Source organism: Ips typographus, linkage group LG11 (assembly GCF_016097725.1).
Source record: "Ips typographus isolate SLU linkage group LG11, UJ_Ityp_2.0, whole genome shotgun sequence".
NCBI lineage: Eukaryota > Metazoa > Arthropoda > Insecta > Coleoptera > Curculionidae > Ips > Ips typographus.
The window spans coordinates 5,776,695-5,802,041 of NC_138432.1; the positions used below are offsets into that span (position 1 = coordinate 5,776,695).

Consider the following 25,347-nt stretch of genomic DNA (forward strand, 5'->3'; position numbering starts at 1 on the left):
TTGCCATTACAATTGAGTTCAGCAACCAGCAAAACACCAAGAGATGGCCAAATTCATAATAATTACTGTACAAATTTAAGTATTGTTTAATAAATTAATTGCAGTATAAAAGAAACAAATATACTATTTGTAGTAACTATCAGTTAGCCAAAGTGTGTAATAACAATAATAATCAATTTAAGAAATAACACAATGAAGGCAGGAGATTTCTTAATTATTTATTAACAACCCAAAATTTGTTAAGTCTAATTATTTTAACGATACCATCAACATCCCCTATGTATACATTTTTATTGCTTTAATAAAACCTGGAAAACAAAAATAAGGAAAAAAGGTGTCCTATAATTAAACCCAATTTAATTATTTTGCTGGTCATTTCTAAAAATAATTATTTTTATCGGTCATCACCAATTTTTTTATCAAACCCATTAGGAATATTAACTTTGACCCGATTATAATAACGTTAATACGATTTTTATTAGAATTGACCGTCCTTAATGTAAACTCACCGCAAATATAATCAAAATTGGCGCTTACGAGCTAAATGTTTTCTTAAATTATTGCTATTCTTATGAATGACTTTTACATATCACACGATAGAATACAACCAGATGTGGTATGTTTTCATAACTCATGTAATGTAATTTAGCTCCTATTTTGGGATATTGCAAATGCGTGTTCTAAGTAAAAATAAGAAGCGTCTCTTTCTATCATTTAGTCGATTTGAACATTTTGTGAAAAGAGGATTAGTCCCTAAAAATCTAATTTTTAGTGCTTAACACAGTGAGTGATTTGTGAGTGATTGACAATTATTGAAGAGGTTTGTTTTTATATTGTTGGGTTATTTAACACATTAATTATATGACCCATTTGTTGTTAGTACATTTTCTTATTTCAGGTGATTTAATGAGTTTTCCATTATTGATAAGTAGATACCCACTTAACTGGACATTTACATTTTTAATTCCATTTCAAATGTTTTGAGGCAAAAATAGTCATTTTAACATCAGTGAACACAAAACTCAGATTAATCCACACAAAGCTCTTACTAGAGAACCTCAAAAAGCTATTTTTGGTTAAATTAACAGCAAAAATTTTGTTTTGTCGGATTTCTACTATTCTTACTATAAAATTTATAAATTAATTTTTGAGGAACGGGGCTTTGAATGGAACGATAACTAAAAATTTCCGGTTGAAAGTAATGATAAACTTTCACCCTGTATATCTTCAAAACTGTACACTTTTTGTACGGCACATAGAAAGCTATTTTGTAGGTTTAGATAAGCAGAATTAACGTAATAATCCACAATGTGTCCCATTTGAAATAGTGTTTAGCCTTTGAATGTATTGAAAGCTGATTTTGTAAAATTATCTGTTGGAAGTAATGGCAATATGTTCACAATGTTCACAACTGTACATTCACATTTTGTACAGCACCCAGAGAGCAATTTTGTAGGTTTAGGTAAGCAAAATTGTCTGACGTAATAATCGACAGGGTGTCCCATTAAAAACTGATTTTGTGAAATTGCCTTTTGACGGTAGTGAAACTGATCCTAAATATCTCAGGTATATTGTACACTGTATATATGGGTCCAAATGTTTTATTAAAGTTTTTACTTAATTTACGTAAAGTCGAAATTGGGTTGCATCTCTTGAAAATTTTAAAATTATTTCGCGCTACTTATGGCAAGCGATTTTGGACCTTATTAGTTGAGCTCTAAGTGCGTTTATTATTAAATAACTTACGTATTTGAACGTTGTCACTAGCGATACTCTATAGGATGACAAAAGGAGGATTTCAAGGGTTATAAAATGATATGTTGAACTACCCTGTAACTGCCAAAACAACGGAGTTAGGTACTGTTAAACTGGAAACTGTCAAATATCTGCAATTTAATCTAATCTGTAGTTATTATCAAATCAATGAAATATTTGAAATTTGTGTTATAGATACTTTATAGGGTGGTCAAACGTGGATTTTAAGGGCTAAATTGGTATATTGAACCACTCAATATGACAATTTCTTTGGATTTATTATTTCTCAACTTACTGTTCATTAGTAGTTATCATCGATTTTACTTATAAAAATAAGCACTAAATAAAAAAATGTTTTGATAATGATGGCAAATAGTAAAATATTTGGAAAAAGCATTCTCTCAGTCCAAATGCGATATAATGATATCCTGATAGATAAATCAGTAAACAGGTTAATTGAATCAATTTAGTGTTACGTAAAAAACCGCTTTAAGTTTGATAGCAAACCAATGTTAATGAGCGGCAATAAATTGTCCATAAAAGTCTTTTATAATTTGCATTATAGCTGTGCTAATTGATTTATTAATTTAGATTTTAGCACTTTTCAAGATTATAATCTAACCTGAATTAATGACATGTTTTTAATTAACAGACAGCATAATGCAAGTTGAGCAGTCATTGCTCTCTTTTGAATAGGCTCTATATCTGCTCCCATTATAATGAACTTCGAAACCAACTCCAACAAGGAAAATCGATTCCAGACTGGCGTAGTTGCCAATGTTAGATCATTTTCTTCATGGAAATTAAATTTGTCATTTTTTTAATAAAAATGTTTCAACATTTTAGATTTTAAATGATTTAGTAACATGTGAGTTTTCATTTATAATTCATCAATTACTTCAAACCATCATGTGTGTCCAATTAGCAGTAAATTTTAATGTTATTCTGTCCTAACTGAAACATTAAGGAAAAATAATATTTTATGCAAAAATTCACTTGTTATTCATCATCTAGTGGAAATTGGTTTAAGCTAATCCGATTGAAAGTGCTTCGCGGTTCTTTGAGCACAAACCTGCAACGTTGCAGGACCGGACCCCTACGTCCGATCCGTCGGAAGTGTCTTGAAGCAGAACCAGGCCCCGAAACGTGAAAAGTACCGTGTTCCCGCAATGGAACGAAAAAATTCACGCATTGTTGATATCCGACAAAAAGTTGGGAATTGGCCCTGCGATAATACGTTAACATTAGTGCAGTGCTCCTGAGGTCTCGGACCTACAAAACCAGTGCAAAACGCCCATCTTTTCGATTAAATGGTGCAACTTGTTTAGGCCCCCACAGGAAATGTCTGCTCAGTTCCTGCCTAATTTTTTTCGATTAAACAGTTTTAGTGAGGGTTTTCACCAAAACAGGTATTTGATAGTCTTTTTTAGCAATTACTTACTACTTTAAAATTTTCAATGTTTTGTATGTAAATTAATGATTTGAATGGAAATACACACACACACACAGGAAATAAACATCCGTAAAATTCAATGATAAATACATCTTGTAATGCAATAAATTAATACATTTTGCTAACAATTAACTGGTGAGTTTTTAAACTATTTTATAAACTGTCTAATGTGTTGCACCTTTTTTTCTAAATTATTAACTAAAAGAACAAGAAATATCTGCATAGTAGGAACAAGTGCAACCTAATTTAAGCTAACCCAACCGATCCAAATTTTCAAAATCTATAACAAACTAGCATTTTCAAAAATAAAGTTATTTTCTACCTTAGTCTGATTTTTAAATTGGATACTCGGTATAATCTTAATTTTTGTGAATTTGCACCCACACATTTGGAAACATGCAGTTAACTAATGTGCGACTATACAGGATGATTGAGAATTGAAATCTCACTATCCTCTTCCTCACTAGCAAATAGTGATGATGAATATTACACCCAAATATTGATCAAGTTTGAAAAACTAAAAAATTTTGTGTTGTAGCAACATGTCAGTACCTTTCAACCCCAAAACTGACGTGTTTCACTAATGGGTAACCTACAGACTTCTGACGGTAGCAAAGGGGCGGGTAAGGGTGGGCAAAAAAGCGGTCCTCGTCAAAAAATGCGATTACTGGGCGGCAAAAGAACCTCTAAAACCGACGACTGGGTGGCCGTGGTACCCGACGATTCTGTCGAAGACAGCAAAACTACACTTACATTAGATACCACCCAGGATACGCCCGCCCAAGATGATACTAGATCCAGACCTCTTTCAAGGTGAGTTTTTTTAGTTTCTCCATCACTTTGTAACAACATATGCTATACTTTACCCTCATTGATTTACAAATTACATTTAAAATGAGTTTGCATTTGCATTCAAACTGATTAACTATGGTACGTTGTCCCTGAAACTAAATTTGCAGTTACTTTTCAACTAGTAACAATGGAAACCCGTTTCAGTTCAGAATCAAATTTCACTTTGGCATTAACTCCTGCCGGTTTACATCAAGATCTACCAACCACAAATTCCGACAATATGCCTCCCGTAACGGAATCTGGTGAATTTACTAGTTTGTCACTAGAAAATGGCGGCAACGACGATTTTCATTCGTTTTCCGAAGTTTTCCAACCGCTCAACCTGTTCAAACTGAACGAATACAGGGCAAGAATTGATCAGGTATTTGTTTTATTATTTTAATTATTTTGGTTTTCATGTGTGTGACTTGCAGGATAAAGCCTCAAAGCTAAGTAAATTAGGAATAACCAGGACATCACAAATCAGTTTAGAGGGAGATGGTACCGGGTTCTCCACTGGGGTTTTAGAGATGACAGATGGTACCGATATAAGTCCTAGTCAGAGCGCTGATGGTATTTTGGATTCCAATGGCTGTAAGCCTGAAACTGAAAATTCGGGTATGCACTCCTACTGTGCAATTTGATATAGGGGCGAATTTAAATAATTGATTATCCTAATTTAGCTGGTAATGGAAAATTGGCACTTTTTTGGTTTGTTTGTAGAGGGACTTCCAGTATATCGACGTTACATGTCCGTACCACTGGACACCAGTGCCGTACCCGAAGGAGATAAACTACAAAAAGCAACTTCTTTGAGCAGGGCCGAACTCGAAGCACGTCTACAACGACCCAAATTTGTACCGGAAAAATTGGATTTTCGGCTCTACGAGAAATTCGAAGGTAATTGTTGTTTATCTTAATTAAACATTATTCTGTTGAAATTTGAAACGTGAGTGAGCATATATCGATGTTTTTACTGAAAATTTGGACTAGTAAGAACTTAATCTTATGCGGATTAGTACGTGTTGTAAATCATGCTTAAATTCCGTGTTTTTACAGCGAACAAACTGATTTTCTGTGCTAATAAATGTAAATCTGTTATGGGAGTTAAGAACTCTCTGTCCTAGGAGAACTGGCAGTGTCGACATTAACTGTGACGTCATATTGAAATTCACTTATGTCTTAGATTAGTTCTTAAGATTTTTTTTTGATATTTTGTGGCTGAGCGTTTTTTGATAATCTCTAGCGGCCAAATGGTGCAACGTAGCCTGGTCCGGTCAACTTTACCTGATAGCCTTATTCACTAGCTTTCTTTTGTTATATGGGGTGTCCATACAGAATTTTTCAAATAAGCGAGTTATGGACGCTTTTTTGGAAAAGTGCACGAAATTTTGACTCAAATTTGTAATTTTTTGACTTACTATTTTAACAGAGGCCATATTGGATTTTGCTTAATCAAAGTGACCTTTCTTACTAATTTTAAACTGGGGAACACGAACCTGACGTTCATTTGGCTCTAAGTGGTACGGTTTCGGAGATGACCTTGAAATTATGTCAATTTTGACAGTTTTTAGGGCGTGCCACCCTTAAAAAATTACTTTTTGACAAATGACACTCCACGTCACTTCTGTACCATTAACTTAAAGGTATATAGGCAGTAAAACTAATTTTCAAAATTTCAAAGTTTTTCGAAAAAACCCCTGGGGTACCCCCTGTGAAAAATGTCAGAAATTTAATTTGCTATTTTTCAAGGTCAAACGGTGCGCTGTACAGAAAAATGTTATATTTAGTAAAAGTTGCCTCTCATCGGGGTGTATACGTAATAAAAATTTCACACCTTTGACTCAATCCGTTTTCGAGATAATCATGAAAATATTCAAAAAAAGATAATCAAATTTGACGTCCTCTAGCGGCCAAACGGTACAACTTAGCCTGGTCCGGCTGACGTCACGTGATAGCCCCATTCATTTGCTTTCTTTTGTTATTTGGTGTTGGTAAACAGAATATTTCAAATAAGCGAGTTAGGGAAAATTATTTGGAAAATTGCACACAAATTTGACTGTGAGCGTGGATTACTGGATGGATAACCGCCGCCATTTTGGGACTATTCAATTAAAACTTAGTCCGGTAAATTTGGACCTTGGGAATATGATTCTGCTGTCAAAATGACACAAAACGAAAATGATTGTATTTGTAATATCAAAATTACAAATATAACAACACAAAGTAAAAACAAACAAAAATTCAAAAAAAAGAGAGAAAACTGTGTCAAAAAATCAAATTTGATAATATTCAAAGACACAGGGTTGCGTTCAGAAATATTGTCGGTGCACCCTCCGTGAAGTCATTTGACAGTTTGTCACGTGACACTTGTTCATTTTTTTAAATATGTTGATCAGATGACACATTGTCAAATTACTTCCGAACGTGGCTATGCACCAGCACGAACATTAACGACGAAATTTGTAAATAACAAATAGTTTAAAGACGTTCAATTTCCGTCTCGCTCAGTTCACATGTAATAGAAAAGGAACGACAATTATTACGTCACTGTCACTAGCTCTGAGACGGACTGTAGATAATGTACCGCTTTATCCACCAAGGTGACACTTGGACAACAAATACCTTATTTGTCAAGAAGAAACTATTAGGTACTATAGATTTACGTAAAGCCTATGAAAAGTATCATTTTTGATCATCTTATCATGATAAAAGAGTGCTGGGGGTTTTACTTGTAATACAATGACATTGCAATGTTTTCATGTTATTTTGGCAAACTTTGTAATCAAGTTTGCATAAATAATTTAAAATCTTATCAATTAAGTAAATCAACAAAATGCTGACGTTATCTATCATATTTCCAAAAATAGGCAACAGTATATAGTTTTATCCTGTATTAATTTCAAATGCTAGCCTATTTCAATCAAATTGTTTTTCTCTTGTGCAAAGAACACTACGTCACCTATTTTAATCGTTATAATTTATATAACAATAGTCGCAAAGTGTAATTCGATTAAACCTTTCGATAAGTGACTGGATAAAATGGATTAGCGAGCCATCAAGCTGTATTCAATTATCCAGTTTAATCAAATTGGAGGTATTTTTGGTTTATCGGTGCATATACCAGTTTTTACTCTCGCAAAAACCACATACCAACTTATTCTGCTGTCAGACCAAATAACAATTTTACAGGTGGTTTACGTGTGAATCGTTCCGTGTGAACTGGCATGCATAATGTACAGCCAGTGTGGCACAACTAACAAAAAACATCGTGTCAGTGTTTTATGTCCGCATTTCCTCAATGAATTCGATGGAAATGTGCCTTTTATTTGTGTTTTCAAAAGAACGAAACGTTGTACCAACAGTGCAGGAAAAGTGTTTACGATGAATCTAAAAGATGGTAAGGACTTATTTGCAATAATTGAAATTCTTGGTCTATTTTTATACGCTGATGCCACAGAATAGTTAATTGTTAATTGGAACTGTTATTAGCATTTTAAAGCATCGACCAATTCAAAATATAAATTGGAAATTGTTGCACTTTCAACCAAGTTCGTTTCCCCACCAGCGTGTTGTAATTACGGTTATTGCAAAAAAATACTCGCCCAAACCGAGATGCAATAAACAAAAATTTCTCTTTCGACGCAATTGCTCTCGTTTTCCGTTAAAAAATATCTAATAATTAATTCTGCAATTAATTGCTCTAAATAGTGGTTATGGAGATGTGATTCACGCATCAAGGCTGTTTTAGTTTTCAAGTTTCGTGCAAAAGGTGATGGTTTTTTTTTTGTGTGTGGGTGATAGTGTTGAAAAAGGTTGTTTAAATGTGTGTGAAATCAATCAGAACAAAAATTTATTACATTTACTCTTTGTACCATAATCTAAATTAAATCGTCATTCCGTATTTAAGGATTTAATTGATGCAATTCATTTAAACCAGACTTTTTTGTTTGTTCTTTATGGATTTAGGCAATAATTTACGATTGTACTGATGACGATATCAATATCAAAATCCTCCAAACCAATCCCTAATATAACAATTACTTTAGGAATGTTTACCGCAGATTGACGCTTCAGATTTTTACTATTGTGACGTAAATGCTAAATGATTAAACTAATGTGTGTAAAACTAATGTGATTTCACTCAAATCAATATTTCTTATTATAAATCATGCATATACCATTGTGCACTGGTTGTATAATCTGGAATAAACATACAGGATTTTATGTTGCTGATCTTGACAACAAATTTTTTTTTGGTAGGTTACATGTTAATCAACTGGTACCTCTCTGAATTAAGCTTAGACAGTCCTGCCAAAACACAGTTAGGAGTAGCCGAACTAAAATTGCTGGCCTCGCAATTCTGCACTCATTTACTGGCTGCAGGAGTTCTGAGGCAGTTACCCGATCCAGGGGTACCACCTACCACAATTTTTCGAGTACTACTTTAAGGTTCGAACGTATATATTTATGGTAAAAAAGTGCTTTTTCAGCCTGACTGTATTTATTACTGGAGCCATGCTGAAGTACCTCAGTCACAGCCACAAACTCCTGGAAGACTCAGCACTCTCTATTGGCCTCCAGCATCCCCCTACGAGATGTTGACTTCTAATGATGTTCCTGATAATTCCGGTTGGTTGTATGTTTTTGATGACTCTAGAGCTGGTTTTGAGGTTTGATTTTTAGCAGGAAACGACCTGCTTCTACTGAAATCTCAAGAAATGAAAAACTCAGCTAGAGACGTAGAAATTTTGTCGCTGGAAGAGGAAATCAAAAGTTTGCGGCAAGAAGTGGAGAAATATAAAACGTTGGTACTGTCTATTTTCGTACTGACTTTTTTCTATCAGTTTTAAATAGTGATGGGTAAATTACCGGTTTTACTTTACCAGAATAATTACAAATACTGCGCTTCCCACATTTCAAATTTTGATACCGCTTTTCTCTCTGACTGTATCAAATTTTGTAGTTTGTTGCAATTAGACCCATAAAGGTAAAATTGGTAAATTCTCCTCACTACTTTACCTTACCGGAAATTTACGCTCATCACTAGTTTTAAATATCACACTTTTGGAATGATTTCAATGACAAAAGACAATTATCATTTTTTTCAGATTGAGATCCAGAATCTGACTACATCGGCTGTGAAAGACTTTGCGTCTCCTACGGAAGATAAGGGCAAGCTAAATGGGGTTGCAGGAGTGGACGTGGCTACAAGTCCTATTTCAAAAGAAGTTCGGAAAGACTTGAGTGTTCAAACAGAAGAATGTTGCTCCAAAAAAGATATGGGTACGCAAACTGACCCTGATGATAAAGTAAGTTGATTTGTCTTGAAACGCCTTTTGCCTTAATCTGAATGTTGAATTTAAGATTTCTCAAGAAAAAGCATCATTGGTAGAAAAAAAGGAGTTTAGTCTGCCACCTGGACCATCAGAATCTCCTGAATGCAATTCAGCCATACCACCTCCACCTCCTTTGCCAAGCAGCTTAGGAATATTAGCACCACCACCTCCTCCCCCTCCTCCTCCCCCTGGTTCGGGGATTGCAGCTCCACCCCCTCCGCCTCCTCTTCCAAACCATTGCGGCCCACCACCTCCCCCGCCACTGCCAGGAAGTGTTGGTCCACCACCTCCACCTCCACTTCCAGTCATGGGAGGTCCACCACCACCTCCACCTCCACCAGGCTGTGGAATGCCACCACCGCCTCCACCAATGGGTGGTGTGCCTACACCACCACCTCCTCCTGGAGGACCGTTACCTATGCCTGCTCCTCCACCTGGCGGTTTCACACCCATAAAATCTGGTAAGTTCATCTTTCAATCGAGTCGCTGTTTCTGTTGTACCGTTTTTCAAATTGTGTTTGTCCTCAGGGGGCCAAATTTACCATTCTAGTTTAGGTAAGCCGAACGATTATTAAGTTTGTTGCTTTGTCCCGGTTGAGGCTTTCTGCAATGGGAAAAGTATAGTTTTGGGTATATATTGGCAAATTTTGTGGCTTGGAAAATTTACTTACCTATACATTGTGCCGGTTGGTTGCACTTTTGCTTCGTTATTGTGAAATGGAATCTTGAACTGATTGAACAATAATTATAATTACATAAAGAGTAGATCAGTAGATCTTTGTGTACTTTGTTAAGCTAGTTAAAACGAAATTCCTGTGATTCTAATCATTTAGTGAAATAACACATTTCAGGTTATATGAATTTTTTATTAGCACTTTTAGAGTAAAAACCAAAAGTGTCTTTGACTATAGTGAATTTCATTTAGGTTGTAGTTGTATATTAAGTTATGCTAGTATTTCATTAAACTTTCAAACTTAAAATTAATGCTATTTTTACAATCACTTTAACTAGGTAATGCATTATTTCAAAATCAAAGTGGAGTTATTAGATGACAATACACAAAGATCCATTAATCCACCTTGGGCATCTTGCACGTGTATAACGCTATAAATAACAATATTAATTTACAAATAAAACGCAATTCAGTTAACCCTATTATACCTCAGTATGGCAATTTTGACCTAATGAATCCTATATTGTATATATTTATATTAAACACGCATTTAATGGATTGATTTTTATTATACTAACAACGAATGTAATATAAATTACATGAAAAACATAATAAGTTTGAGGATCAATTTCAGCGATGAAAAAGCCTCCAATCAATCCTCCTGTACCAATGAAACCTTTGTATTGGACCAGAATTCTAGTTGCTCAAGCTCCTAAAGTAGAAGAGGATACTCCAGCTTTGTGGAATGATATTGAAGAACTGCCCATTGAAAATTGGCAGGAAGACTTTATGAAATTGTTTTCCAGACAGGTGAATATTACTCTGTGACTTACCAAAAGTAATTTTGCTAAATTGGGTTTTGTGGTAGGTGTCAAAACGAACATCGATGATTAAAAAACGAGAATTGAAACCAAAAGTTGAAGTGGTGAAACTGCTAGACGGTAAACGGTCTCAAAGCGTAGGAATATTGGCTCAGAGTCTGAGGCAAGATTTGACTGAAATAGAGAACGCAATTTACACTTTTGACACTTCTGTAGTAAGTTTGGAGGCTTTGCAACAAATCTACGAAGTGGTGCGTATCACTTATGTACATCAGACTTAAAGCTACTGCATTCTGTTGCTTTATTTAGAGAGCAACACCAGACGAACTTGCCTTGATTGACGAACACCTCAAAACGAGACCAGACGTGCCCTTGGATAAACCAGAACTTTTTCTGCACGATCTTTCTCAGATCTCGGATTTTTCAGAAAGAATTGCTTGTCTTACGTTCCAGGTGAGTTATATGTTTGCTAGTTAAAGATTAAATTACAGTTATTCAGTCTAGTCTTAATAAATCTTTTCAGGTTGAATTTGAAGACTCGATAACAACAATCAGTCACACTTTAGACAATTTTCGTGGAACTTGCGAGTTTCTTACAAAAAGTCCTGAACTTAAGCAAGTGCTTAGTTTGGTAAGTAAAATTTTGTTATACAAGCTGAAACACAAAGACCTGAATATCTCTCTAACTGAATTATAGGTACTGACTCTTGGCAATTACATGAATGGAGGAAACGTAACTAGAGGACAGGCAGATGGTTTTGGCCTGGACGTCCTGCCTCGATTAAAGGACGTTAAAGGGGCCCAAGCAGGAGTAACCCTTCTGCACTTTATTGTTAGTACTTACGCCAAAACCCAAATAGACAATATCGATCGGACACTTTCTTTGCCAGTACCAGAGCCAGGAGATGTGCGTCGAGCAATGGCTTTGGATTTTGATTCCATGAGATCAGAACTAAACCAATTGAAATCCAAACTATGCGGTAAGTGTCCAAAAAATTAATTATCACTATGCTACAGTGTGCAAAATTTGCAGAAATCGAAAAAAAGACTGAGAAAATAATTAACAACTCTACACCCGAAATTCTGCAACCATTCAAAGATAAAATGGAAACGTTTCTGGAGAAATCTAGAGTTCAACACGAAACAGAGAATCAAAACTTGGAAGAGTGCCACAAACTTTTCATTAGCACCATGAAGTTGTACCTGTTTAAGCCAAAAGGTGGCAGCCTTGAAACGTTTGCACCTGGGGGGTTCTTCGAGTTGTGGTTACCGTTTTGTGCTGATTTCAAGGATATTTACAAGAAAGAAATTATCAGGTTACAAATGGAGAAGTTAGTTTCAGTTAATAGTCGAGTGTTTTAAATAATATATTGCTGTTTTTTAAGGATTCAAGAGTTGAAACGTCGAAATTACCCACAAGTCGAAACAATCAAAGAGAGGGAAAATGGACTTAAGGCAAAGTACAAAAAGGCTAAAGCCAGGCTGGCTAAAAAGAGTAGTATTCAAGAAGGAAGTCACGACACTTTGTGAATAAGTGTATCTTAGGTGAAATTCTGTGTTATTTGCCTGTTAAGTCTCGATAAAATTTTAATTGCTTTTTAAGTTTACTGGGTTACTAGACTATCCAGAACAAACTTTTTAACTTCTGATGTTTTATAATTTATAAAAATAGCTTTAGTATGCTCAGACATATTTGAAACTCGAGTGGTACCAGAAAAATATTATTTATTTAAAACTAGAGACGATTTATACATACATAATCATTGTTATAGTTTTAAAATAGTTTTTATAAAGCTCGCGCAATAATTTTATAGCAGAAATGTATTAATAAAACAAAGATCAGTTCCTCAGTATAGACATTTATTTACAAAAAAAAAAACTAAAACAAAAGTGCTCAAAAGTGTAATTATTGTATATACAATCTTGAAACTTATTTATCCTACTAAGTAAAACTTACAGTTACGTAATAGTAATTTATAATAGTCTTTTGTGTCTTATTTACAACATCAAAATTTACAAAAATAATGGAACTAAAGTAATAAATAAACCTCTCAATATATCATAATTTGCGCATTTATACAATAATCGATTCGTCGTTAAAAATTACTAAAAAATAAAACACAATATGTGGCTTTCTGGACGGTTTTTAGTTACCCGAATAAATGCAAAATATGACACTGAAGGAAAAAGTGTGAGTGTAATAATATAATCAGGACAAATTTTGGTGCACCGGTATATACAGAAAAACCGACCAAAATGCGCCACTCTGAGATCAAAACCGTTTAGTTACAGAAATTTCAATTCGGATTATTAAGTACTTTTAACCAAAAACAGTTTGGCACAATGACGAATCTGTAAATCAAATAAAATAATTATTAGAATTAGGCAGGCACAATTAATGATCAATTGATGTAGTAAGCAGAATAGTCTCAATTTTATTACTTTGTTGGTACATTATGCGTGTTGAGACTATCTTTACTAAGATTAAGGGTGTTTCAGAATATTCTCAAACTTACCCGTAACAGTTTAAGAGTTTGAGAAAGTATTTGAGAAACACCCTGGACATCTACGAACAAAAACTTAAATTTTAAGAACTTACAAAAATATTTGTACATTCAGAGGACGAACACAACTTTCAATATAACACTTAAGGACAACAAAAGCACAACAATAAGTATTGCAATCAAAATCACATTCCTTTCGTCGAAAATTCGTCGTTTTTTTAATAAAGTATAACTTTGCGGTTTGTAGGTGTAGGTACTGTATGTCCAACCTGTTAATCCCGCTTAGATTAAAATCACAGATTATAAATTGGACACACAGTATTTTAGGTAATAGAAACGAATGACATATTGTTTGCCATCCTGTAAACAAAAACTAAAAAAAATCATTTGCTTCTATCACATAATATCAACCGCACTAAGTACAAAATACCACTCGGTTACACATATAACGTGTAAAAATGTTGCAGTTAAACCACCATAAAGGACGTGGGTAAAACTGTGTAAAAAAGTCTGTCAAAATGGCATCAATGATTCAAAAAAACACACCGACGAGCGTGTGAGTAATGTGGCGATTTCTACACGATAATCTCGCGAATTACCCGACGGGTGCGCGAATTGGGGGTGGAATATCCACTTTCCAGAGATTCTTCGTAGGCTAGTGACATGTGTTGGGGCGGTGGGGGCGGTTTATCGTCGTCCATTTGTTCCATGAACGGATCTGGTAGACCTGGTGCATCTCTGTATACTGCAGGGGATTCTAGACGCTTTTTCGGTTTGTGCACCTAATGGAATTTAAAAGGTTTTGTGTTAAAAAGTGAACAGAAGGATGAAAATAATCAACAATTAAAAAGGACTTGAGTTTCATATTAAAGACTGTATTAGTAGATATTTCGTTAATTTTGAGAGTTACAGGGGGATGCAATATATCAGTTTGTAGCCCTTGAAATTATCTATTGAGCACCCTGTCAAAAACAGATTGAGTGGAAATATTAGTATACTTTCTGCTCTTTAACAGCTCTGAGAGTTACAGGGTTGCTCTCAGTGGCCTCCTTAAGCAGTTTAGCAAGGCAAAAAGTGACAGAAACTACAATAACACCATTTTGACTGAGGGTAGCTCCGTTATTTGATTTTACAAAAAAGTGTAAATAATGGAAGTTCTATGAAATTTCATTCAAAAGCAGTTTGATGCACCCTGTTACTTTTTGCCTTATAACTCCTTTAAGAGACTCTTAAATGCGAAAACGCCTTGATATAATCTTGTAGAGTATGAAATTTTTTGAAACTTTCTTTACTTACATTTTTTTGTAACTCCTCGAATAACCGAGCTACGCATAGTCAAAATGAAGTTTGTTTAAAAACAGCAGTATGGTGTCACTTTTTGCATTGTAACTCCTTAAGGAGAATCTTAATTTAATTTTAAAGATCACTTGATACTTTTTCCACGTCAAAACGGAATTTGACGGTCACGTGACTGTGTTAAATGGCAAAATATTATTTAAAGAGTCACGTGACCGTTTTTCAGTTTGAACTGCTATTTTGAAATTTACGTGACTATTTTCAATTATCAAATTTAATTTTAAAAGTCACATGGCCTTTTTAACGCCTAAATGGAATCGTAAAAATATTATTTTAAGGGTCACGTTACCGTTTTTCATTTTAAACTGATATTTTTTTAAGTCACGTGACTATTTTGAGACTAAAAATGGAATGTCAAAATGTTATTTGAGGAGACAAGTAACTGTTTTTCACTTGAAATTGATATTTTTAAAGTCACGTGACTCTTTTAAAGGGAAAAAATGGTCATGTGACTATTTTCAATTATCAAATTAATTGTTCTCAGGGGGTTTCCTTAAGTCCATTTCGACTGAGAGTAGTTTCATTATTTGAGGAGCTAAAAAAAAGTGTAAATAATGAAAATTGAAGAAAATTTCATCCTCAACAAGATTGTATTAAGGCATTTTGTCTCTCAGTAGCCTCCTTAAGTAATTAGTAAGGCAAGTAGTTACAGGGTGTACCAAACTGCATTTTTTAAAAACTGCTCTTCCTTTTGACAGGCTAGCTCCATTATTTGAGGAGCTACAAAAAGTGTAAATAATAAAAATTGAAGAAAATTTTATCCTCTACAAGATTGTGTTAAGGCATTTTGGTTCTCAGTAGCCTCCTTAAACAGTTAGCAAGGCAAGAAGTTACAGGGCGTACCAAACTGCATTTTTTAAAAACTGCTAGATCCATTAATTGAGGAGCTACAAAAAAATTGTAAATAATGTAAGTTGTAGGAAATTTCATCCTCTACAAGATAATTTTATGGAAATGGTAAAGTTGATTATTAGTTTCTTTTGTCATTACCCCAGAGATTACATACTGGTTAATAAACAATATCATAACTCACTTGTGCGTAAGGGTCCTGCGTCTGTGGGTAATGTGCGTAATCATCATGTCCGCCATATTGATCGTATTGAGGACCTCCGTTAGCCGCCATTTTTAATTGCCAGAGTGAATCCTGAGAGTCTACGCTACCATTTCCAGGAAGTGCTGTAGTATACCCAGTGTCTGAAATAAAAACGTTTTTTTAGCTTCAGTAACCTAACGTAATACAGTCATTTTAGTGAGCAAAACCAGGATAGTGTCACACAGCTTACCTAAGTAATTCCAGTCGTTTCTAGGCTCTCCATAATGTCCGTAGCCATTTTGTGTAGCAGCGTAAACAGCCTTTTGGTCTTCCAAAGCCATTTGGAGGTCGAGTGCCTGATTGTCCAGACCCGGCGCATAATATGGCGGTGGGGCCTGGTTCTGGAACAAAGGTGAATTCAGCTGTAAATAATGATGTTAATAGTATGCAATATGTACAAAGTGTTTGATAAAGTATTTAATATGAATATGTCATGCTTGTAATTTACCTAAAACTCTATACAAATTTTAAGTAAAGAATGTTCACTTTAACAAGAAAAATGTGACGCACTTAAGCCCGTAACAAAGTTTTCCATTGAATAAAACATGATATATACAAAGGAAAAAATACTTGGTGGATAAATTGAGTCCCAGGAGATATTAAATTTTACATCAACTCAAAGCACTTATACCTAATTGAAAAATTACTGCTTTTACCCTCAATTAAAGTGTCTTGCATGCTGCTCTAGAGAGTTTACACTTTGAAGGGTACTTACAATTATTGGTCACTCTTTTTTCAACGTATCCATTTCTTTCTTAAGTGTGGAATTTCAAGTTTGCGTTAAAAAAGGAGAAGGAATGATGTTAATACTACACTAATTATTATAGTTTTTTCAGTAAGAAGAAAACAAAACGTGTTTTACCTGTTGACCACTGCCATTAGAAGGAATGATAGTAGGCCTAGTCGATTCCATTTCTAAGTCTTTGGCTTGTTGCGCTTTTTTCGAATGTTGCGCCCTCCTGCACCGGCAGAACACCAGCAGCAGTCCTGCGCAGATAAAGAACATCACACAAGTCACTAGGATGGCGATCAAAGTGGTTGTGTTCAATGCTGAGGCTTCGTGTAGAGAATTTCCGTAACCCACTGAAATTAATAGAAATATTCACTTAGTTGATTTGAATGGTTTGTATGGGAGTTCACTCACCTTCAGCTTCCACAAATTCGCCGCAAATGTCCCTATGAGGTGGTAGGCAAAGTTTAACCCTCAATTGAGGTTCATCCATTCCGATAGGATCGTCGAATGATGATCGAGCGTTACCGAATATTTTAGTAACTTTGTCCAGGTCAGTTTCTTTAATTGTTGGTACTAGACCCGATACCTAGTGATGGTAAAAAATCAGTTGTAATTAATTTGGTCTATACAAAGAAAAAAAACTACCTGAAGTGGTATGGTGTCTATCACCTGCCATGCTGTTATGGGTAGATTTTCATTGCTGACTGTCTCTACCACTGCTACTAAAGGCAGACAAGTAGCTGGAACAATAATGGACAACGAGTTGGACGTTTTATCATAAGCTACTCTCTGAGGTAATGGAATTTGGTCCACTTTAGTTGTAGCCCGGATTTCGTTCGAACTTTCCCCCACTCCTTTAGTGTTTAAAGCTTTAACCTACAGAACCATGAATTAGATACAAGAACACTAAACTACAGAACTACAATGCCAACCTTAAATAAGTAGGTTTGGTGCTGTTCCAGCATTGTAACATTGCAGGGCACGTTCTGCTGACAGTCGGTTTCAGCCCAGTCAGAATATTTGTTCACCGAACCGCAACCTTCCACCATCGAATCATCTTCACTGGGAATCTTCTTGTACGAGACAAAATACTTGGTGCTGTACAATCCTCCGTTGAAGCCGGGCTCCCATCCTAATGTTACGTACGTGGGGCCCGTAAACAAGGCAGTCAACTTAGTGGGTTTTTCTGGGGGACCTTTTGGTTGAAGACGAATTTTGGTTTCAATCTTCCCGAAAGGGTTGACAACTTGGCAAGTGTAATCTCCGTAGTCGTACTTTTGGATTCTAGACACTTTCAGTTCGCTAGTGTAGAAATCGTTTTCTTCTGCATTAGTACGGATGACGTAGTGACCTTCCGAAGACGACTGCAGAGGACTAAGGTTGTTGCCGAAAAACCACTTGAATTCTGGTTTAGGGTAGGCCTGCACTTTGCAGATTATATTAGCGTTTTCACCTAGTTCGTTGGCTACTTGGTTGAACTGCAGGTGGACTATGGGTTCATCTGGAAGTTAATTAGGTTAGGAATAAAGCTTTAAATTTGAGGTTGAAGGTTTAGCTTACGTTGAATTTTCAAGTGCATTGTAGACTCAGTTTTGCGAACCTCGTTTTCGAAAGTACAAGTGTACACTCCCCTGTCTGAAGGCATCAGTTCATTACCGTTTGGACGCACTTTACCGCTGAATCTTAGCGTACTGTTTACGTATACGACTCCGTTGGATGAATCCGAAAATTCGTTTCTGACCTAAAAGTTTTGTTGGTTTGATGTGGGTTGCCCATGTGAAATCATTAATAGACGTACCTCATACATATTGGCATCGGCCATCAATTCCTTATCATCTTTAAGCCATCGGACCATAGGTCTGGGTTTGCCTCCAGCATAGCAAAAGACACTAAACATCGAACGTCCCACTTTCATCGTTTCAAACGGTTTCAGTTTGGTTTTGATAATTGGTGGTTGATGAACTTCCAGTTCCACTGAAGCCATTTCACCAAGTCCTAGTTCGTTGGTAGCTTGACAGTTGTAAGTGCCTTCAGTAGCCAAATTGGCATTCAGAATGGCGTACGTAGGTCCAGTGGCTAGAATTGTAGGCTGACCATCTTTGCCCACTCTTAACCATCTGAAAAATGCGTGTTTTCGATCAGTGTGAGTTTTTTCTTTATTTGGTATTAAATGAAAAAGCCATTATCCGTATAACATTGCAATGGAGAACATTAAGCTCACTTGTCAAACATGCAGGTTTAACCTTTGTGAAAAGTTGACACCGTGAATGTGTTTTAATGTATTTTTCTGCGGAACGGCAAATATATACGCCTCACGCGATCGGATAATTTATTTCGTACTGTCAAGAGCGGGGAGACTGTCGCATTCAAAAGGTGCAAACCCGTCAACTGTATTATTTATATGAAAAATGCGATTTTGCTATTGTTGCTTAACGTAATCGACATGACACCAGACGAAGCACTATGATAAGCGTAAATTTACCAGTAAGGTAAAGTAAAATTCAGTGTGACAGGAAACTTTACCAATTTTACCAGTACATTCCAATTCGACCTGTAAATTTATAGGTCTAATTGAACCATCATAATTTTCCTGCACACCCTGTATGCTGGAAACAAAAACGGTCCTGCAGACTTACGATGTTGCGTTAAGGAGTTGATTAGGAACATTTTTCGTCTCTTGCAATTTCGAGTTATTTGGGAAAAACCGGTTTGGTGCCACAAATAGTTAGGATCATGTTGTGGTCGGAAATTTGAACACGGTTTAAAAGACAGTCAGGAACAAAAACAATGACTATTTCAAGCACATTTTTGGAATCCGCATTAAATTTTCTATCCGTTAACCTGAAAAAACACTACAAAATTTGGTACAGTCAGGAAGAAGAACTGCCAGAAACACAGTTTGAAAATCGCCTGTAAAACCCAGTTGGAGTAAGAAAATAACTGTTTCAAACACATTTTTGGAATCCTCATTAAATTTCCTATTTAACAACTTTCAAAAACTGGTAATTTACCGGTCAAATCATCACTATGGAAAATAAACAAAACTAACCTGTATTGGGGAGCTGGCCAACCTGGAGGGGTGGCAGTGCACGTTAGGCTAACTGCACCTCCTTCGGCGACGATAGGTCGATTCGGGGATATCCTGGCTCGACCTGGTCGATGACGAACCAGCAAAGCAATCGAAGCGTTGCCAATCCTCTCAAACTTTCTGGCACCATGTCCAGAAGGTGATAATTGGTTGACAGCTCTACACACGTAAGTTCCTGAATTTTCTGCAGTCACGTGAGAAATGCGCAAGGTGTCACCTGATTGACGAAAGTCTGGTTTGTCGTCTTTTAACTGAAATTTGTGTGAGAAATTTATTTTAGTAAACATATTAACACCAGGTCAGAATGCGTTGTTTTAGAAGAATGTCTTGATATTAGCTATCCAACAGGAACTCACCCATTCAACGGTAACAGGCTTAGGATTAGCGGTTACGTTACATTTGATGAATACAGATTCTCCCTCTTCGGCTTCCTTAGTTTTTGCCTCCAAAGTGACAATCGGGGCGTACAAAACGTCCAAAATTATATCCTGTTCCCCCACTTTTCCCAAACCGTTCTCTGCTGTGCAAGTGTATTTTCCTGCAAGACAAGCACAATTTCCTGTTAGCACGTCAAGTAAAAAAACACTCCTTCAACTCGTCATTATGACTTTTTGCAGGAAATAAAAAGACTGGTCAAATCAATACGGAGCAAATCGATTGTCAGATGAACTTACCGGCATCCTGAATAGAGACTCGATTGATGACGTGATTATTTTCGGAAGTAATGAACCTGCTGTTTCTCATCCACCTGACTCCGTTCACTTTCGGTTTGGCGTCCACGTTGCATTCGAGCGTAGCTGGATAATCCCTCTCGATTCGCAGGGGGTTGGCGGGACCCACCACCACACGGGGGAAATCTGCAAATTAGAACGTGTTTTTCTAAATCTTCTTCAAAACGGTAAATTAAACGGTCCCCGCAGGTCCCAAAAAGTTACTTAAATAATGATCTCGTTTTCCCGGGCGTCTCTTAAGTAAAAACGAGGCGCTAATTTAGTGACTATTTTCTCTCGAGCGGAAAATTAAATATCATTAATTTCTTGTCATAATGAACGATAAACTTTAATTAATGTTGTTTGCATAACTTTTGTTCAGTGGCGCTACGGCCAGATCTAATAATGGAATAAAGTAAAATGTTAACCATTCTGCTAGAGAGGATCTAAGCTTTATTTCTTCTATATGTATGTTCTTCAAATTGTGAGTGATACTTTCCTTTGATACATTAATTGCACTTCCATACCGCAAAAGGCTGTCCAAACTGGACTTACTAGCCCTATTTATCTACACAACTTCGCATTGCTCATTATCTACAATTTTTGGTTTTGGTGCTTATATTATCCATTTGAGTAGTAAATTGAAACTTGTCACAATCTGCAACTCATTTAAACGGGAAGTTCTGGTTTTTGTGTTGTCCAGTTACATAAACACAAAACTTTCTTCAAATTCTGCTTCTGCTGGTCTTGAAAGTAGTTTGAGAATTATCCAAATTGATACTCTTGGTTTTTTAAGTATTTTAAAACTTGAGGTCATATTTTCAATACTTTTCTTCACAAAAAACCAGTCTTTTTCTTTGAAAGACTACTCATTTTGATGAAGTTACTCTCTTTCTATCTAACGCCTTAATCGCATAATCAATTTTCCCAGGAGGTCAAAAAAGCCTACCACCACCGTCCAAAAACTAAAACTCAGTTTCCGGCAATGTTGTTTTTCGAACGACGAAACAACAAACGTTTCGCGTGTTCTCTCGCTAACCGAAACTTTTCCGGAAAATCATTTCCGGAAACTTCGATATTCACTCTCGCGTTAATTCCAGCTGTCAATTTTACTTTGCACCACGTGCTGATGATGAAAAACGTTTTTCGGTGCGGATAAAGTAGATTGACGAGGCGAACTGTTTATCGAAATGTCGTTAATTTGGAATTGTTTACTTTGGCACGTGACAGAAAAACAATGGAGAAGTAGACTGTGTTTTTTTTTGTCCCGGTCATATGAAGAGGAAAATCGTTTTCGAGTATGACATGACATCGTAAATATCGGGGGAGATCATTATGAGTTGGATTTTTGTAGTCCATTAGTGCGATGAATATGGAGATTTAGTATTGTTAAGGGGCGCGATTCACTTTGACAGTTGATGGATGTTACTAGTTAACATTGACCCTGTAATTTTAGGCCCAAGTGTTGATCGATAAATTTATGAATTGCTACATGGTGTAATTTGAGATGCATATTACTACGATTATACTCAAAGGGTCTCAAAATCAATGTCAACATAAATCAAAATTATTGGAAATAGGTACAAAAATAACAAATAGTGTTACATATCTCAGAATAAATTAAAGTCAAAATTCCTGATTTATCCAATATTCAGTTTACTAGTAAATTTTTCAATTCTTAGTTGTGGAAACTTAAATCAAAATAACTGAAAATTAGCTTACAGTTTACATCTTTATTACCATTTTTATGAAGTTAGTGTTGAAAAAATCAATTCAGTTATCAAATACTGTCTTACAACAGGAATTTTACGCTTTTAAGTAGTGATAGGCGTAAATTTACCAGTAAGGTAAAGTAAAATTCAGTGGGACAAGAAAATTTATCAGTAAATTCCAATTTGACCAGTACATTTACGGGTATCTAATTAAAATTTGTTTGACTTCTAAAAAATTGCATTTTTAACCTTTTGTCAATTTTCTTTATTATCTCATGTTTAAATTATGACAAATAATATGTTTTTAAGACGATGAAAATTACGAGAATCTGAAGATATTATTATTTAAACAATTTATCATGTAGGACCAGTAATTTCCTGACAATTGTCAAAATAACTGTCATAAATTCCAGAAACACGTCTTGTTTCGAAATCTGTACGAAAACTGTGTTAAAATGTAATTGCTGCAAATTCTAAACAAATTTTGACAGTTTTGACATTAATCACAGATATCACGAGGTTTTTGGAGGATAATTTAGTTAGGCGGTCACGTGACCACTGTCATAAATCTCAAAAACACGTTTTGTATCGAATACTGCAAGAAAACTTTTGAGCACAGTTTGACAGTGAGAAAATAGCAGTTTAAACCATATTTTTGAAATCTTCATTAAATTTCTATTCTTAAAAACACTACAAAATTTGATAGTCAGAAAAAAAAGCGGTGTCAAAAATTGAACTGCCAGAAACACAGTTTGAAAGGACAGTTAGGCACAAAATCGCCTGTAAAACGCACTTGTAGTGAGAAAATGACTATTTTAAGCGCATTTTTGGAATCCTCATTAATTTTCTTATCCAATAACCCGAAAAAATACTTCAAAATTTAGTACACTCAGGGAGAAAAACGGTGTGAAAGTTTGAACTGCCAGAAATACAGTTTGAAAGAATAGTCAGGGACAAAATCTCCTGTAAAACCTACTTGGAGTGAGAAAATGACTGTTTTAAGAACATTTTTGGAATCCTCATTAATTTTCCTATCTAATAACCTGAAAAAACACTATAAAATTTGGTACAGTCATAGAGAAAAGAGGTTTCAGAGTTTGAACTGCCAGAAACACTGTTAGAGACAAAATCGCCTTTAAGATCTACTTGGAGTGAGAAAATGACTGTTTTAGCACAATTTTGGAATCCTCATTATTTTTTCTATCCCATAACCTGAAAAAGCATTATAAAATTTGGTACAGTCACGGAAAACAGTGGTGTCAAAATTTGAACTGCCAGAAACACAGCTTGAAAGGAGAGTTAGGCACAAAATCGCCTGTAAAACGCACCTGGAGTGTGAAAATGACTATTTTAAGCGCATTTTTGGAATCCTCATTAATTTTCCTATCCAGTAACCTGAAAAAACGCTATAAAATTTGGTACAGTCATACAGAAAAGAGGTTTCAAAGTTTGAACTGCCAGAAACACAGTTGTGGAAAAAAAACGCCTTTAAGATCTACTTAGAGTGAGAAAATGACTGTTTTAAGCACATTTTTGAATCTCTCAATAAATTTCCTATCTAATAACCTGAAAAATCACTACAAAATTTGATACAGTCAAGGAAAAAAGCGGTGTCAAAATTTGAACTGCCAGAAACACAGTTTGAAAGGACAATCAGGGAGAAAATCGCCTGTAAAACCCACTTGGAGTTAGAAAATTGCTATTTTAAGCACATTTTTGAATCTCTCATTAAATTTCCTATCTAATAACCTGAAAAATCACTACAAAATTTGGTACAGTCAAGGAAAAAAGCGGTGTCAAAATTTGAACTGTCAGAAACACAGTATTTGTAATTTACCAATAATTTACTGGTAAAATTTTCCTGGCAAAGTAAAATATTTACTTTACCGGCAATTTACCCATCACTACTTTTAAGTCAAGTTTCATTGTTTGTGTGGCATTATGCATCCAACTCAATTTCTAATATCCAACTGTAGAACTTTAAATCAAGAAGCTGGAAAATTCATTTAAAAGTTAAATTTGAAACCTGTGAGACATTTTTCTTACCTCAAAGGTTATAGAAGACAATTTTCAGCACAAATAAATTCCAATAATTTGTCTAAAAATCCTGAAGTGTGACTTAAAACTCGAATTTTACATGTTTGGTGATGAAATTGGCTTTAAGTGGCAATTAAAGGAATTTTTGTAGTGGAGAAAACTCGAAATCTTTTGTAAAGTGTCACTTTTAAGGAAAATGTGTGCAGAGGGCATTAAATTAGCTTTTATTATTTTAGAGACACTTCTCTCTGTACAAGTGAAATTTAAGTGATTTTGATATGAAAATCTGTCTCCAAGTCATCTGAAAACCATAAAAACTCGAAATTTTAAGTCTTCAAAACAATTTTCATTACTTTAGAGTCATGTTACCATCCACCACACATTCTCCATGATAAAATAAACACTTTTCCAGCTTTCAGGTTTATTCAAAATACAAAAAGTTTTAAATAGAATCCTACATTTTTGACATTTTAAACGTTAAAATTATCCTTAGTCATAAATAATTTACTGACGTGTGCATCGGTAATAAATAAATAACGAATTAAAACACTATGCAACCGAATATTTACCGGAGCTGTTTTCCAATTTTTATTATCAAACATATTTGAAATAAATTTGTGAAATGCGGCAATAAAATCAAATTAAAGGTGAATTTTTCGATGCAATAAAGTACTAACGAAATGCTTTATTTACAATTTATCAAAATGTGTACTCTTTATTGCTACAAAATCAATGTTTTCCTCGTCTCGTTATTACTTTATTAACCCAAAATCGATTCTATTATTATATTTTGTCCTTAATAATTTTCCTAGCCATAAATTAAAGGAAACGGGTTTATTAATAATTCAGGGGTGATTTTGGATTTATTTGTGAGAAAAATGTGCCTCAGAAAGGGTAAATACATTAATTAATAAAATGCGACATATCCACCACCATCAACAGTAAAAACTTTTGAAGGGCAGCAATTCCATATAAACTTCCATTAACTGGCGAGTGCAATCCGCAAAATGTAAATTCCGTCGAAATTTTAATGAACTTCCATTATTCGTTGATTCGCTTATTCAACGTAACCGACATATCTGCCAAATTGGAAAACGTAAAAGGCCAGAAATCGACCGCACGTAGGCATCGTTTCCCCGCATAGAAAACAGGTTTCGAACATGTTTGTCATAAACTTTTTATTTTTAACGCAAGTTCAATAATGCTAAAATAATCCCAGTGTCACTATTAAATTGACATACT

The 25,347-nt window shown here is 35.2% G+C and overlaps 2 protein-coding genes across 8 annotated transcripts in view; one reads left to right on the forward strand and one right to left on the reverse strand.

Annotated features, from left to right (window-relative positions):
• Positions 1 to 693: 693 nt before the first annotated feature.
• Positions 694 to 12,722, forward strand: capu (formin protein cappuccino). 5 transcript variants are annotated; one of them, XM_081988789.1, is made up of 18 exons: positions 694 to 820; positions 3,747 to 4,021; positions 4,205 to 4,421; positions 4,474 to 4,657; positions 4,763 to 4,939; positions 8,303 to 8,478; positions 8,533 to 8,671; positions 8,726 to 8,850; positions 9,151 to 9,351; positions 9,407 to 9,839; positions 9,907 to 9,933; positions 10,686 to 10,861; positions 10,920 to 11,123; positions 11,182 to 11,325; positions 11,396 to 11,503; positions 11,570 to 11,852; positions 11,906 to 12,203; positions 12,258 to 12,722. In XM_081988789.1, the coding sequence occupies exons 2-18, from the start codon at positions 3,792 to 3,794 to the stop codon at positions 12,400 to 12,402; spliced, it is 3,267 nt and encodes a 1,088-aa protein (XP_081844915.1). In that variant the 5' UTR covers positions 694 to 820; positions 3,747 to 3,791; the 3' UTR covers positions 12,403 to 12,722. The 5 variants fall into 5 exon arrangements, with proteins under 5 accessions (XP_081844915.1, XP_081844914.1, XP_081844916.1 ...); XM_081988788.1 differs by lacking the exon at positions 694 to 820 and adding an exon at positions 2,828 to 3,164; XM_081988790.1 differs by lacking the exon at positions 694 to 820 and adding an exon at positions 2,828 to 3,164 and having other exon boundaries at positions 8,729 to 8,850.
• LOC145735071 (contactin-2-like) overlaps positions 12,716 to 25,347 on the reverse strand; it is a 117,682-nt gene continuing 105,050 nt past the window's right edge. The window contains exons 5-16 of one of the 3 annotated variants that reach the window (XM_081988786.1): positions 20,321 to 20,503; positions 20,003 to 20,184; positions 19,608 to 19,897; positions 18,357 to 18,675; positions 18,119 to 18,299; positions 17,491 to 18,059; positions 17,204 to 17,434; positions 16,970 to 17,144; positions 16,688 to 16,908; positions 16,016 to 16,166; positions 15,766 to 15,926; positions 12,716 to 14,158 (exon numbers count right to left, since the gene is read on the reverse strand). In XM_081988786.1, coding sequence (XP_081844912.1) covers positions 13,952 to 14,158; positions 15,766 to 15,926; positions 16,016 to 16,166; positions 16,688 to 16,908; positions 16,970 to 17,144; positions 17,204 to 17,434; positions 17,491 to 18,059; positions 18,119 to 18,299; positions 18,357 to 18,675; positions 19,608 to 19,897; positions 20,003 to 20,184; positions 20,321 to 20,503 — 2,870 coding nt within the window. In that variant the 3' untranslated portion in view covers positions 12,716 to 13,951. Of the gene's footprint in view, positions 14,159 to 15,765; positions 15,927 to 16,015; positions 16,188 to 16,540; positions 16,580 to 16,687; positions 16,909 to 16,969; positions 17,145 to 17,203; positions 17,435 to 17,490; positions 18,060 to 18,118; positions 18,300 to 18,356; positions 18,676 to 19,607; positions 19,898 to 20,002; positions 20,185 to 20,320; positions 20,504 to 25,347 lie in introns of those variants that run through there. The other 2 variants (XM_081988785.1, XM_081988787.1) reach the window with 2 other exon arrangements.